Genomic DNA, 16,412 nt, shown 5'->3' with positions numbered 1-16,412 from the left:
GATTCTTTTAGTTCATTGCTCGCTCGGGCGGTGACGTCATGGTAGCCAGGAGGCTCAAGGTAGCCGTGCTCAAATAGGACCTGCCTTTCTTATGGTGTCGGGAAATGGCATGTTTTCAGTATTGATAAAAATACTAAAAACATCAAAAACAAAACAAAAATCCAATAAATAATTGTCAGTCTAGTGGGAAATTGTAGCCATGTGGCGCCCTCGCGTGGCGTACAAGCCTATGACAGCTTTCAAAATGGCTCCCTAGCAACCAGACAGGAGGCCAAACATGATACAAGTGAGCAGGACGACCAAAGTTTCGTTGGGAAGGTACGCAACTGTCAAACGATTTCCTCCTGTACGACTTCCCTGTGTCGTCTTAAATTAATATCTACAATATTACGTTGGAGTGGGTTGCTGTTAGTTTTAATTAAAATATTTGGTAAGATAACAAATGTGCTGATAGTTTTTCACAGTGACATTGTGCCATTGCAGCAAGGCAGGCTCTGCCGTACATTTGCAACCTAAATTTAAATATATGTTTTTTAAGTTGCTTTAATTTCCTCTCAGGAGCCTCTTCATTTTGGGGCGTTTCTCTTGGCTGCAATACTTCAAGTTCGACTTATTAGTTACGGGCCCCAGCAAATCCCGATCAGGATAGGCGGTTTTGAGAATGGATGGATGGTTTGTCATGGTATTAGAGCAATATTAATTCTGAACTGCTCCAGATCTACGTGGTGTTATAGTATTGCGTTATAGTATTGATGGTTTCTGTACATGTGACATGATAGTGGTTGTATTTAGAAGTGGATTAAGTTCGGAAAGGCCCAGGTACGAGCAAATGAAATGGAGTTAACCTACCCACACGCGTTATTCTCCCCACGGTGGGATTCACTGCAACGTCACGCTACAGTTTCACCAACGCTGACGTCATGACACTTTCTTTTCCGTTGCCACGGGAACCGTGTGCACGTTTCACTGACGCGTTGAGGGCGAAAGCCAGCACGTATTGCGCGATCAATGCTTATGACGCCTGCGAGTATTCATACACTTGACCCAACCCGGCGCAGCGGGCCCACTGGAGGAGATTTTCATGAAGTATAAGCGCTTAGGCCTGTTTATTATTTGGGGATGACGTGATGTTAAATAGAGAAAGCCGGGAGCGACCATCTTATGATGTTTGACGCCAAACGGCTAAGTAATCTGTCTTTTTTATATTCTTTCTGTTAGCACGCTTAAGTCAGTTAAATTTATTTCTATTAATTATTGTTAGGTTTAATTGGATGGCCCCAGAAAGCTATCGTAAAATGATAAACTGTATGACATGCATCAACAGTATTTGCATTATTACATGATCAGATGCATTCATTTAGTTGGGATGTGTGACGGGAAAGGTGTATTGGACTAAAATATTTGGAATGTGAAGTACCAAAGTGCATATAACGGGTTATTTTTAGATAGGAATTGTTTTTTTTTTTTTTTGTTTTACATTGTCTCAAATGAAATGAAACCGCATTGTCAACTTTTTATTGTCAGATGCAGTCAACGCAGAAGGGTGCGGTACGACATTATGAAAAACCATACTGTGATGAGGAGGTGGTCAGAGAGCTGGTCAGTATAACAATACACGACTTCAAAATGTTGTTTGTTCCATTATAAATGTATCAGCAGCAATCTAATGTTCCCACTCAGAAGACGGTGTGGATGTGGGTTGGTCGTCTTCTATATGTGCCCTGCGACTGACTGGCAATCAGTCTCGGGTCTAGTCCACAGTTTGCCAGCTCATAGGCTCCAACTCTCCACAACCCGCTCTTGTACTGGATTGTGCGAGTGTACCTCATTTTGTGACAGCATAAACATTAGCTCCATTCCCCAACAGTGCATGGCCAATGGACTTTCCTGTGATGACCTAGCTGAAGAGGTATCCAATGTTACCTCCCTGGAGATCATCTTGAGTGGTTTTCCTCGGATGGTTGGCCTTTCCTTCTTCCCAATGCTCCGCCAGCTTCAAATACTGGGCCAGGACATAAAGCGCATCGAGGGACTGGAAAGCTGTCCCTTACTCCAAGAGCTTTGGGTCGTCGAGTGTAAGCTGACTGTGAGTTTCTTCTATTTCCAACACGTGACATACGAATATTTGACTGCAAAAAGAAATGTTACTCTGCTGTCATCCGGTGCATATTCCCTCTAATTCTCATTGTTTCGAACAGAAAATATCTGGACTGCAGCATTGTCCCGATTTGAAGAAGCTCTACTTGTATGATAATAAAATAACTGAAATAAAGAATTTAAAATTCCTTGTCAACATAGAAGTCCTGTGGCTCAACAACAACTATATATCTCAAATACAGGTTTGCAGAACTTTTCACTTTTACGCAAGTCATCTTTTTAATCACAATTTTTCTCGATGAAATCACTTTTTTTTTTTCCCCCATCCTCCTCAAAGGGCTTGAACGCTCTTCAGAACCTGCAAGAACTAAATCTTGCTAACAATAACATTCACAAGATTGGTAAGCTACTTCCTTTCTTTCGCAAAGTTGAAATATTCGGGAAATGAAATAGATCACTTTTTTTTTTTTTTCTTGGACCATTTTTTCCAGGGGACAGCCTTGTTGACAATGTCAACCTTCACACACTCAATCTGTCCGGCAACAAGATAAGCTCCTTCAATGTGAGACAACTAAAGAGTTATTAAAATTCTTCCTTTTAAAAAAACATTCTTGTTGTCTGCATGTGGGGCTTGTTCTTTGCATCTTTTCTGACATGTGTTTGGTGCATTTTGTTGAAAGGGATCCATTTTATTTCTTTGATTTTCTACGTGTGTTTTATGTCAAGGACTTACTCCTCTTACATAGTCGTCACAAGTTTTAATTCTTACACTGGTACTTTTCATCAGAGGAAGACAAACAAAAACGTGTTTTTGACGTAAGACTTGCATAGACTTGTCTAAGGTGAAAACAGATACTCGTTTGGATCTTATCAAAAGTGTTGTGAAATCTTAAGGTTTTTCTGTTTAGCCCAAAAGTATTCGTCCACAAGCCACATTTGGAGTTAAAGCAAGTCTGGTTTCAGACATGCCAGTTGTTTTGACAGCCATATTTATCAATTTTGCTTTTGTCAGTTCACTCGTGTTTATGTCTTACAAAAATTGTTACGCTTTCCTCTTAGGAACTCACCCAGCTAACCTGTCTGTCCCAACTGAGAGATCTAGCGCTGAGTGACTTCACGTCCACCCCAAACCCGCTGTGTCTGCTGTGTAACTATGCTACACACGTGATGTTCCACTTGCCCTTGCTCTTGTTTCTTGACACCTACGACGTCTCCAGCACGCAAATCAATGAAGTAGCTGAGGTAGTGAGAAGCCCACTCCGAAACAAATCTTGTCTCTCAACATAAATGACCAATGATGTGCACTCGAGATTATTTTAATTTCATGCACCCTGCAACCTGCTGTCCACTGTCGTAATCGCTGTCCCTGAGAGGGTTCAATTTCCAATGACTTGTTTTCTGAGTTTTAAATCAAGCGTTCTGTACTTCATATTTTCATGCTTGTACTTCAAAGCCTCCAGGGTGACATGTGTTTTCTTTTAGTCCGCTGTAATGAAGAAGATGATGTTTTACAACATGCGCGCACGCATCCCTCGGAGGAATCTCAAAGAGACATTGCTGCGCCTTCTCAAGAAGAAAAACGCCTCGTTGGAGTCACCGAAAGAAAGCATTCGGTCACTCAATTACACCTTAAAAAATGTCGGTACGCCTCCAGAAAGTGCTTCACGGATGTCATAAGAGTTAGGTTATTGACTTGCGGTCCTCGTGGTTTCTCCTCAGCTTGAACGTTGGCTTTGTAAGAAGTCTTTCGACGATGCATACGGTCACCCGAAGGAAGATTTAAGCACGAAAGGTGACAGCTGCGACCCCTCCGCAGAGCAAATACTGAGAAAGATTGAAGTACTACAGCAGAGACTGGCTATTTGGACCAGGAGACTGCATGAGTTAGTTTGTGTAGTCATATAATTGACAAGATGTCAACCTTTGGTACATTTTCTCTTCCTACAGTGGGCCATGTTTTTAAAGTGGAAAAATTGTCATGCTTTTTCTTCAGCATTGAAAGCTGGCATCAACACAATGTGTCCCAAGCGACAGAAACGATGGAGGACTCGGTGCACTTTATGTCGACGGAACTCCAGAGTGTCGGAAATATTCGAATGGAGGAGGGCAGCTCCACGGACCCGTGGTACTGTACTTTTGTGTTGCACTATTGTTCACACATGCCCCGTTTTACCAGGCTCGTATTTTTATTTTATTTTTTGTCTCGAGCAGGTTCACTTCCTGTTGTGACCTCCTGCTCTCTCGTTTTTCTCTCTCGGATTTCATGAGTCACGGCATCACTGGCATCAAGATCAACAGAGTTGTCCGTATCCACAATAGCGGGCTGAGGCTTCGTTTTAAGGATAAACTTCAATCCCTGCTGGCCAGGGAAGATTCGGTCACTTTGGCACAGTAAATCAACCAGCACTTGGATCAAAAGCAAACCTGTGTTTTTTTTGTTTTGTTTTGTTTTTTAATACACACATTAATGCAGCAATTTCACACAGGAATTATAAGCAGCAGCTTGAGCACTTGTTCTACGTCGGTGACTCGGACCAAAACCGTGAGGACGTGTTGAGCATCCTGGAGGAAGGCTTCAAATCAGCAAAAGAATACAAGGTGCCCTACATTTCACTTTTTTAATCACTAATTTAAAAAAAGAATACAGCATGCCAAATTTCTGATGGTGTTTTCTGCTCAAAACAGGCCCTTGGAAAAGAAGCAGCGGTGCCTTTATCCAACAGTCTGATTGTGAGCGAACAGCCAAGAATTGAGTATTTACTACGTCGTGCTGAGCAAGGGTGCTACAATATCAGAACGGATAAAATCCCGTTCAGATCCGGTGGGTGAATTTGGTTCAGAATGCAGAAAATAAAACCGTAGCTATAAGTAACTATGGGTAAATGTTACATGTTCATACTGTAGGCCGAGTTATCGTTTCCAAAGTTTTTCTGGGCCACAGCGTTCCAATCAAAGAGGGAGAACTGGTCAACAGAAGGGTCTATCCCCGCGCTGCTTCTGTATATCGCAGTGTGCACACCAAGCATCGAGGTACATCACATACTCAAGATTTTTTATTTAAATTCAGCATGCTCATTTTTTTTTCTCTCCTTTCATCCAGATGGACTACACACTACCATTCCTAAAGGAAGAAAGTGGTTTGTCTTTGACAATGAACTCGTCTTGCCCGAGTACATGATTTGTTATGAATACCTCACTGGAGTAAGTGGCAGTATCGGCATCGGTTCTTTGTTTCTGTCAGATCCAGTAATCAATACAATTTGGACAATTGAATGCTTCCAATAGTGGGGAAAGGTCTTTTTCTTTTCCAGTATGATTGCCACAGTGAACAAAGCCCTCCATTAAAAAAAATGCTTGGAATAGTTTAGTGTGGAAGAACTGGACTTCAACCCCATCAAACACCTCTCGGCTGAACTTCAACAGACATTGTTAGCCGTGGACAGTGAAGGCCACGTCCCCGCTCGGCCTGCATTTTAGAGCCACCTCGGAGGAGATTCTAAAAAGCGATTCCATTGTAACCGCACGTACCCCCCAAAAAAAGTGTAGTGGAAAAGCGACCACATGGCGCAGTGCCAGGCCATTTTGCGGTGGAACCGATGCAATGGAAAAGCGGCTTTTAGGTGACAGTCACCAAACCGTGCTGGCGTATTTCAGGCGGCTCTTATCGGTGCAGTTTTGTTCATAGCGGACTGATGAATGGGACATTTTTTGGTTGGTTGTATGGTTATCCATCTGATAGTTATCGTGCATCCCTTAAATTAGTGTGAATATTGGTTTGAAGAAAGAAAAACTAGGCCATGAATACAAAACAATGAAACGTAAAAGATTATGTAAACATTACAGTGGACTAAAAACCCATTCACTGGATTTTTCTGGATAGACATCGCTTAGTTTCACTTTGCAAATACTGTAGTTGATAATATTGTGTACCTTTCGAAGGGCAGTGAACAGCCTACATCACTAGATGACTGCATGCACGTGCTCGACCCCCCGACCTATGACGCCTCATTGGACAAGCAAGCCGTCAACATGGAGCCCGTCTTGGAGCCACAGCCCAAGTTGGCGAATTTGAACGAGACAGTGCTCTTAAATGTGTCCGGTGCCAGTCTCCTCCGCGACATCACTGTAAGATTGACTTTTCAAGTGAAGTTAACCCTTTCGTGCACCCTGTAACCCGATAACATGATAAGCTGTCCACTGTAGTAGCCCCTGAAAGGTTTAATACAGTCACGCTGAGCTGCTGTTGACTCTTATGTTCACTGTTAAGGTGCTGAACCTTCACAACAACGGTCTGAGCAGCCTCAAGGGGATTCCCCCCATTCCGGCTCTTCGCCATCTCACCCTCAGTTTCAACGAGCTCACGAGCCTCAATCACTTCGCTCACATGGTAGTCTTGAATCAATCAAGTGATGTTTGAACTCTTGAGAGTCTTGTGAACTGTAGTTCAGTTTTAATTGTTTTCTAATTATGTCTCCCTTACTAGCCTAACCTGGAGTTTTTAGACGTCAGCTTCAACCAGCTTGTGAGCCTTGAGGGTCTGCAGGAGTTAAAACAACTCACTCATCTTGATCTTAGTTGGAACCAGTTAACCAATGCTGGCGACGTTTCCACTGCTCTCAAAATACACACACCTGCACTGCAGATACTGGAAACGCAGCACAACCCATGGAATAAGGTGCTTCCAGTAATATTATAATAGGGAAAAAAAACTCCCAAGTTTTAGAACTTGTACATATATAAAGAGTGTATACTGAAGATTGCTTTGTTCCTGGCAGCCAGAGGATGTCCGAACGACCATATTGAGCTCTGTGACAAAGCTCAGAAAACTGGACAACACACTGGTTGCAGAGGAAGAAGTTGCTGATGCCGTTCACAAGTCTACCAGAACCGTTCTCACCCAGGTCAACATTTCGGATTTGACTAAATGCTTTTCAGTGCCCAACTTCCAACATGTAATACGGTAGACACATTTCAACATAGGGAAATAGTCCAAATTTGATATTTCCCAGGGATCTCATGAGAGAGTTGTTTGAACGTTGGTTCATTTGTGAATAGTTCCGCAACAGTTGCTTCAATGTACAGTTATTACCATGGAACATGTTAGAAATTGTCCTAAATCTGCATACCGGTAATATCTCAAATGAAATTTTAGCCATGTTTATGCTACAATTGTTTATTTTTTCACAAACATTCAGCATTGCTCTTGTAATCTAACCTAAATTTACTGTTTATTTGTGTTATTCCCTTGGAAATTTACAGCAACTTCATATGGTGATTCAAAGAGTGAATTTGATTGTACTGTGTGTGTAACATGTAACATGCAGCACAGATGAAAATTTTTCCCTCTCAACATAAAACAAGAGCGCTCAGGGAATAGCTAAAAGGAAGTACATTATCATCCAGACCTCCTTCAATAAAATATAATGACATCATACACGCACAGTAATCACTACTTGAATTATCCTTTTCATAATTGTTGCCAAAGGTGCAGTCTCGTTTAGATGTCAATGTAACAAATGCAGCATCATTTTAAAATGGATAAACGTTTGTTTGTTTTTATGTTGTGTCATCAGTTCGCTGTGAGCAACCTTGAAAACTACTGAGCAGTGATTAATTTTTAAAAATACACATGAATAATAATGTAAATTGATTCATTCAAAAACCTGACAGTCAGAATGTCGGGAAAAAAATAGGCAGAGTTTATTTTTAAAATTTCTTAACACTGTCAAAACATGAGATTTCTTTCTACTAGTTTGCAAACATAGACAACTACAAGCACCGTAAAGAGATTTTCTTTTATGTTTTGCTTACAAACGTGTAATGATACTGACAGTGGCAATCAAAGCTGAGCATTGTCTTTGCAGACATTGGGATCAAGCTCTCGTAACAGGTGACATGCAATTGTGATCCCAGCGTGTAGAACTACGTAAATGATCAACATCCACATCTGAAGCAGCTCCGTTTAATAATGACGACGCTTGTTATTTCTGTGCTTGGCAGGAAATTCTCATCGCTTGCTCACATACCAACGACGATCGTCCCCGTAGTCTCAGCCTGGTGTCAACAACCCAGCTCCTCTCTGAGCTCATTCCACCACCCAGAGATTTAAGCCCAGACCTGCAGCCACACTGGGCCTCAAAGGTCAATCAATCAGTCAAGGAAATCCTCCGCGTTACATGCGTTCATTCTCCGAGTGCTAACGGTGGCTGAATTTGGAACAGATAACCTCTCTGAACCTTGACAACCAGAAGATTTGTCAGATGAGCCATCTGGATGCCCTCGTCAACCTGCGCTGGGCTTCTTTTAATAATAATTACATCTCTGAAGTGGAAGGTCTTGATTTCTGCACTAATCTGGAAGAACTCTCCCTGAATAACAACAACATCAGCACACTCAGCGGTCAGTCACACAGAGGAATTTGATGATAAAACAATATTTCCTCTCTCAAGATACTACAGCAGGACTTTCTCGTTTGTTTGTTTGTTTTCATCCTCTAGGTCTGTCACACCTACAGAATTTGAGCAAACTCAGCATGGATGGAAATCAGCTGTCCAATTTCGACGCCATAGTCCTCGACCAGCTACACAGTTTGACCTTTCTGTCTGTGGAGAACAATCTCATCACTTCCCTGCATGGCATCCACAGATGCAGTGCGCTTCTGGAGCTCTATGCTGGCAATAATCATATTTCTGTGTCGAGGGATATCTACTATCTCAAGGTGAACTTGTCATTTAAACAACCGTACACACTGTATCTCATCAAATCCAAAGCAAAAGCTGGGTCATGACATTTCATGTCATTATTCTGACCCAAATTATCACAATTAACCCTTGCAGGGACAGCGGTGACGACTGTGGACAGCTTCTCATGTTATCAGGTTAGAGGGTGCATGAAAGGGTTAAAGTATGATCGTGGTCTTGCTAAAAGAAATGAGAAATCGCAAAAACACCCTTTACAATACAGTCTAAAATCAATCCGATACTCTTTTTGACAGAGAGCGTAAACATCAACACCCAAAGTGAATCAAATAAGACATGTGAACATAAACAACTAAGTCTTTGTTTTTTGTTTTTTATTTTTTTTCTTAGCACCCATACAGATTACTGCCAACCCTTTCATGCACCCTGTAACCTGATAAAAGGTGTCCACTGCAGTAACCGCTAGCCCTGACAGGGTTCATTGCATTTTATAGATTTAATGTGATTTGATGCTGATTTGAATGGACCCGACACATTTTTTTAATCCTACTTTTAAAAATGAATTTTTGTTAATTTGAGGCCTTTCATCAAGGTCTTCGCCAATTTCTACTCCAAGACTGAGTAGAGACCCTTATTGTGTTTTTACTCTGTGGATCCATCCTTTTTATAGTTTATTTCCAACACGCCACACACACATTGTCTAGTTCCACTCGCTTCCTACATCACTCGCTCCCAAATATATAGACGAGAAATATAGAATGCAGAATCTTTTTTTTTCAACAACTTTCTCAAATTGAGCATCTTCTAAGAAAAAATAAAAATATTGTAAATATTTCCAGGTGTTGGAAAACCTCATCATCTTGGATCTGTACGGGAATCCATTGGCAGAGAACCTCAAGAACTATCGTATTTATGTGGTGTTCCATTTGCCAACTCTGAAGGCCCTGGATGGATGTGCAGTAGTAGGTGGCAACAAAAATAATGGTGGATAGTGGAGTCGCTGGCATAATTGCCATAAAGTGCATTGTTTTATGCCCTCAGGATGCAGCTGAATGTGAAAATGCAAAGGCTATGTTCGGAGGACGACTCACACCAGACCTGGTTGCAGAGAAATTGGGCCATTCGCACTATTCCAGCATCACCTACCTCACGGTGAACTCCTGCTCCATCAGGTGGTCTTTTCAACTCAGCTGCATTTGTAGTTAATTGATCTTTTTTTATTAAGACAAGGGTCATTTGGGGAATTCTTTTTTTTCCAACAGGAGTGTGGACCTGTCTCCAATAGACCTGTTCTTCAACGTACACACTATCAACTTAGATCACAACAACCTCACATGCTTCTCAGGCCTCATCCACCTACCCAATGTCAAAGTACAAACAAGAGCAATTGACATGAATGATAGTCTTGAGTGGAGGGCAAGGTGAAAAACAATTACGTTTTTTTCCCCCCTTTATTGCAGGTCCTGTGTTTAAGCTACAACCGTATTGAGTCCATCCTCCCGAGGCAGAAGACATTTCTAACAAACAGACAGATGTTACACAACAAAGTGCACTCAAGTGGCTACGGGCAGCAGAGCTTATGCAAAGGGAGCAGGTAATGTGGCAATTAGGTTATATAGTCAGGACAGTGGATTGACAGACAAGACTGTCTCACACACGGGGTTTGAAAGTAATGTGATTGAGTGGCACTCAGTCCAGGATGTCTTCTGCCTTCCACCTTTGTTGATTTGTAATTGTTAAAGCTGCTCATTCACTTGTTTCACATTTTGTTGCCCTTTGCAACCGTTAGGGGGCAGCACGTACCAGCAAATAATATTTTTACTACGCTACAGGCCGATCAACACTTCGTTTTTTTTTTAATGTAAAAAACGGGTCCTTTAGCAAAAATCATTTATATTAAAGCGTTTCGTGTTCTATTGTGAGTGGGTGTTGTGTAAAAAGTCAAAACATCTGACCTGCTGTGATTTTTCTGGAGGCATTTCATTCTTCCCTATTGATGAAATAAGGCAGCAGGAGGGAGAAGTGTGTATTTAAGTGGAGCAGTTACAAAAACATCTTTCCTTTGTGAAGGCACCTTACACCGACAATCATCCTGGAACCTCTGATGAACAGCCTGGAAGTGCTGCATTTGAGTCACAACGGCATCTCCAATATGGCCAATCTGGAACTCAGCAGGCTCACCAATCTTAAAACGCTCTTCCTTCAAGGTAGGTAAAAGTGCACTGGCTCCCACCTGTGAAAAGGTAAACACTGAAACGCTAAACTCAAAGCCAGGTGCTTGGTGGGCCTCGAACAAAAGAGCCAGTGGCTTTCTTTACAACGGCTTTTGATAGGCTTTCATTGAGAAGCGCTCCGTCATGCTGATTGGTGCCACAAAGGCCGCTTTGCCTGTCCCCCAAACACTCGATTTTCTTGACAAACTCTCACTTATCACTTATTTTACACTTGTTAAACACCAAAAAAACAAATTGCAGTGAATGTTTTATCGACTTATATAGATATATATATACAGGCATGTATATTTTTTGATGGCCATTTGATGACATCAAGTATGGGGTTGGTGGCAGTTTTGTATTCAGCAGAATAATGTTGCCATTGCGGAGGTGTAGGTCATAACTGATGTTATGATGTCCTCCTCGATAGCAAACTAGTTTATTGTGAATCAACAGTCACTCAACTGGTTGTGTCTTTTTTCATATTCTTTCTTGGAAATGGTGTAGTGTATGACGCATGCTCTGCCCATTCTTTCCAGGGAATGAGATCAGCCAGGTGGAAGGTTTGGAAGGTCTGCATCAGCTCAAGGAGCTGGTGTTAGACAGGAACCGGATAAGGGCTCTGTACGAGAATTCTTTTGTTTCCCAGAATGCCCTGCTAGAACTGCACCTTACAGAGAATCGCATCCGGGAGCTCAATCATCTCTATCCGCTCATCGAGCTCCGCAAACTGTACCTCGGCATGAACAAGCTTCAGGTCTGATTTAGCCTCACACTCACAGTCAATGTCAATCCGTCTCTGTGTGTCTTTGTATTTATGCCCTATGATTGACTGACACCCAGTACAGGGATTCATCCTCATTTTTCGCCTGAAGTCAGCTTGGATCGGCTCCAATTCCCTTTGGCCTAGAACAGGTTAAATATTTTGAAAACAGACAGATGGGACTGCTGAAACACATTTTTATTATGAACTGTTTTTTGGTCGTAAACAACTCGGGTGATTGATTGTGATTTCCACTACCTCTGATGAGCTGTTAACCTTTTCATTCACCCTGTAACCTGATCACATGATAAGCTGTGCACTGTAGTAACCGCTGTCCCCGAAAGGGCAAATGATTGGTCGATATATACAAGATGCATTCCCCCCCGCCCCCATGTGCGGCAAAGTTATCTATGAAGCATAGTCATCATGACTCATTATCCCCCACTGCGCAATGTGTGGGTGAGCATTCAAGGGGGCTCCAGGTGATTGAAGGTCACAGCAGTGTGTAAGAAGACAGAGGGGACAATCAGTGAAACATGTAATCAGCTTCTCAGTCTCGATCTCCTTCTCACCGAGGGGGAGTGATTTGCACACTTTAGTCTGCCAATCCCTCTTTACTTTCATGTATTTAATTCAGATGTAAAGTATGGCAGTTGTTCCAGGACATGAGTCCCGGTCGTGAGGGCATCTCTGAATTCCAGCCAAGCCCAACCATCAACCTGGCAAATCATGGAAAACCTCCCCCTCCCCTCCCATTGCTCTATTGCGTGCCCAAACTCTCATGCGATTAAACATGTAATCTCTCACAATCAGCTGCTTCTATCCTGCCTGCACCAAAAATTATGAAAGGTTTCAGCCCAGATACATATGCCTCGATTATCCCAAACACATCCGGCTTCAATCGGAGGAGCACTAAATAAAACGTATAAAATGTATTTTCTTTTTTTTTTTTTTCCCTCCCATGTTTGTAGGACATCTCAGAGCTTGATAAACTTGACGTTCTTCCAGCACTGACGGAACTCTCTGTTGTTGGCAATCCGGTGAGTTTGTCCATTTGGTCCATGTGGTCCATGTGTTAGTACATTCACTGTGACATGTCACTAGGCACACAAGAGATCAATGAAAACAGGAATGTCAAACGCTTTTTATTTATGGTTTTCCTCAGAGGGCCATGATGACTGTAAACAAATATAAATATCGTCTTCATCGAATCATATACTGTATACCCAACAAATTGGTTTTGAAAACTTACCGTATTTTGGTTTTCCTTCCTGGGCCATATAAAATGAGGTCGTGGGTCAAATCTTGCCCCCAGGCCTTTAATTTGACATTGGTGAATTCAAACATTCGATTTACAAAGACACATCATGCTTCGAGGCGTTTTGTCATGGGTTCAATGACAGACTAAAGACACCTGTCACTACACTGCTGTGTATTTCTACAATTGTAATTTTTTTTTTTAATTGCATGTTTAAGGGCAATCGCAATATTGAGGGGGGGGGGGGAAGTTGCAACCAGATTATTTTCCAAAAATCGTTCAGGCCAAATTAACATTCCTGTTCTTTCAGCTGTCTCAAGTTACACTTCCACTCTGGTGAAGCAGCATGATCAAAAGCATGTTTTCAGGCTCACTTCCTCACTGAGACGATCCACAACAGTGACCCAATCTGCGCGCCCAAATTAAGCGATTACATGATGGGCCGTCTGCTGTTCCTCAAACTGGCCGGCATCACAGACAAATCCGTTGACCAAATGGCGAGTGCTGTTGGCCCGCTTACATCACCCATCTGGAGCTTGTGGATCCGGCGTCAGCCGAGCATATATGAGCCGCAGCCCAAGGATGATGGAGGAGGCCGCGGGGCCACGCTCAGCTGTGACAGCCTTGTTCCCTCCGGATCCCATCCCCTCTTTCTCTTCCCATCGGGTTTAATCCTGCCAAGGGGTTCAGGCCAACAACCACCACCCTTGAGACGCTACCTCGTGCTGTTGACCACATGAGATCACTGCTTTGCCCGTACTCCCGTGCCAAAATCTTGTCTCCTTGCTTTTGGACTTTCACTGGCACTCACTCAGAGTTTAAATACAGTGGCCTGTAGGAACAGAAAGTTGTATGAGTGGACAAGCGGGATATTTAACCCTTTTGGGACTCGTCGTGGTATCACAAATATCTCAAGGCAAGCAAATTCGGGAAAGAGTGATGTCTTATTGCTTGCTTTGTGACTTCTTCCTTTCAGGTGGCTCGCAACTCGCTCCACAGGCCTGCAGTCATGCGCAGTCTGTCTCAGTTACAGGTCCTGGATGGCATGACGGTTACCATGGAGGAGAGAACCAGAGCCGAAATTACAGATGCAACAGTGAGGACTGCACACGTCACAAATAAGTGCATAGAAACATACACATTTTTGATTATTTGAACCAATTTCTATGTTAAAGAAGGACCAACCCACACTTGGCCAAATTTGAGCCCCAAAATTGGGTTGTGCAGTTTTGACCCATATATATATCCTTCTATATATATACAGTATATATGTATGTGTATGTGTGTGTGTGTGTGTGTGTGTGTATATATATATATATATATATATATATATAAAAGCCAAAAGAGAAGCGCAGAAGCATTTGAATAGTCCCTCTGATTAATTGTTACAAACTGTTAGAATTTAATTTCCATGCACACCATTAAAAGTACAGCATATTTTAGGATTGCTATCATTTCACCACTGTCCTTGGACGTGCATCTAAATGTGCATTAAATGTGGTTGTTTGAGCCATAATTATGCAGTGCAGCTATTATGCGCTGTTCCATCCTGTTTTCAGTTGACATCATATAATTGCAGTAAAATTTGATATACTCCTGTAAATGTCCATAATTTTGCGATCCTAATGGGCCTTCTCATACACGACTTAGTCCAGCATGACGCACACATGAACAGCATCGACACAAACAAGGGAAAAGCACAGATCAAATTCTCTCCATCTGAGCAAAAGGCTGGCCATGTAATGAGTGGAATGCCCAGTGCAGTAATTCTCTCGTAGTTCTGAATTAAAAGCAGCCTAAGCCTGCTGGCATCATCCTGCTGATTAGATGAAATGTGCCCGTCCGATCATGCAGCAGCGGATTTACTCCCTATTAGCCAGGTCAACGCGACCCCTCTGCCCGCTAATCGGACATATGGAAATGCCAGAGATGGGATCCCGAGTTCTCATTAAAGCAAAACCCCCATAAATGCCTTCTGAGTGGCTCCTGCATTTGCTTTTATTTTAATTGTAAACATTGCCATTGATGAGAAGTAATGACTGTCCCTTAAAATGCGGAACAACAAGCAATCTAACCCCCAATCCCGTGCCCAAAGTGTGGATGAGGTGGACACACCGTGGTGACAGTAGTGGAGAAAGATAAGCAGTTAGGTTTCATAGAGAAGCCCTTATTCTTCGACTGACCCCTAACGTCAGACTCTGCTTGAATGCGCTGAGAATTTCCCTTTAGCCTGCTCGCCTGATACTGATGTGATATTTCTGTCAAGCAATGTGAGGAGTGTTGTGCAGCTTCCGCCCTTGAAGCGAACCAGCCTGGACTGATGACCTACATGCCTGTCAAAGGGATGTCCATGACAGGACTACAGAGCCTCATTCACGGACACGACATGCTCCCAAGTAACAAGGATGAACCCCAAGTTCAGTACACCTCCAAAAGTGAGCATCAGTCCCCCCCACGCTATTATTAAACTTCATGTGAGCTTGTAAGGTTTTGGTTCACTGAATGTGAGGGCTGTGTTTTCCTCAATCCCAGACAAGAAGTCCACAGAGAAAAATCCTTCAAGCTCTCAAGGTGACGTGAGCTCCAGACAGGCCCGAAAAGCAAGAACCAACTTGATAGCAACATGTCCTCTTCCCCAGGGGAAGTGAGAACAACAATTCTGCAGCACAGGAACAGAGTACCAGGTTAATTCAATTCTACAAGTGTGGTTTTTTTTCACATTGTGATGAAGTCTCTTTTAAATATATGTAGACTCATCCTCAGTTATTTAAGGCCAATTTCTTATAATTTTGCCTTTATACACCACCACAATGAAAGCTAAATAAACAATGATGTGATCAAGGGGTCAAGGTTCAGATTCATTTAGAAGGTTCCACTAAAATATGCCAATTACCATTTATGTACATTTAAGAAGTGCACCTTCAGTTAGTAGACAGATTCGATAATATTAAAAAAAAACAATGAAACAGATAAAGGCTGTACTACACAACAGATATTAAGTTAGCATTTTGCAGTTTGACTTGGGATACAAACATCAAGTCCACGGAGCTCTCGATGCGAGTGAAGAAGGCTTCCATCAAGTTGAAAAATGAATGCTTTTTAAAAAAATTCATTTTTTAACAAAGAGCAAAAGCTTTGGCCTTTGTGTGGCCAAAGCACAAAAGAGAAGAAAATAAATAGTTGGTAGTCCAAAGCATACCACATCGTTGGTCCAAACAGCTTTACGGAACTGGCAAATCCAAAAGCACAAACAACCAACGTAGACAATTAGCCGGCTTTAGATGGGCATGTAGTGCATCAATTTTAAATGTATTCCTAATGATATTTTCGGACCACACATTTGAATCACTTACCAGGGTAATCTGGGGGTGAGCGTTTTTTGG

At 42.3% G+C, this 16,412-nt stretch overlaps 1 protein-coding gene across 1 annotated transcript; it reads left to right on the top strand.

Annotated features, from left to right (window-relative positions):
• The first annotated feature begins 260 nt into the window (after positions 1-260).
• On the top strand, positions 261-15,874 carry lrrc9 (leucine rich repeat containing 9). Its single transcript, XM_086126564.1, has 32 exons — positions 261-318; positions 1,525-1,599; positions 1,868-2,086; positions 2,199-2,339; positions 2,435-2,498; positions 2,589-2,659; positions 3,157-3,339; positions 3,580-3,735; positions 3,817-3,980; positions 4,091-4,222; positions 4,309-4,488; positions 4,584-4,695; positions 4,783-4,918; positions 5,002-5,127; positions 5,198-5,298; positions 6,037-6,222; positions 6,365-6,484; positions 6,581-6,772; positions 6,873-6,998; positions 8,098-8,238; positions 8,319-8,496; positions 8,595-8,815; positions 9,635-9,757; positions 9,837-9,967; positions 10,058-10,166; positions 10,256-10,389; positions 10,866-11,002; positions 11,548-11,765; positions 12,743-12,811; positions 14,006-14,125; positions 15,296-15,464; positions 15,562-15,874. The coding sequence occupies exons 2-32, from the start codon at positions 1,525-1,527 to the stop codon at positions 15,675-15,677; spliced, it is 4,350 nt and encodes a 1,449-aa protein (XP_085982690.1). The 5' UTR covers positions 261-318; the 3' UTR covers positions 15,678-15,874.
• Positions 15,875-16,412: the final 538 nt, after the last annotated feature.

This window comes from Hippocampus guttulatus, chromosome 13 (genome assembly GCF_054856545.1).
Source record: "Hippocampus guttulatus isolate MCC_2025c chromosome 13, RoL_Hgut_1.0, whole genome shotgun sequence".
Taxonomy (NCBI): domain Eukaryota; kingdom Metazoa; phylum Chordata; class Actinopteri; order Syngnathiformes; family Syngnathidae; genus Hippocampus; species Hippocampus guttulatus.
The sequence above is the reverse complement of the archived record's forward strand: the minus strand, read 5'-3'. Positions and strand labels throughout refer to the sequence as shown.

Coding starts and splice junctions, on each gene's coding strand:
- lrrc9 (XM_086126564.1), top strand. CDS start 1,525: ATGCAGTCAACGCAGAAGGGTGCGGTACGACATTATGAAAAACCATAC. Junction 2,499..2,588: donor CAATAACATTCACAAGATTG/GTAAGCTACTTC, acceptor CATTTTTTCCAG/GGGACAGCCTTGTTGACAAT. Junction 3,736..3,816: donor TCAATTACACCTTAAAAAAT/GTCGGTACGCCT, acceptor GTTTCTCCTCAG/CTTGAACGTTGGCTTTGTAA.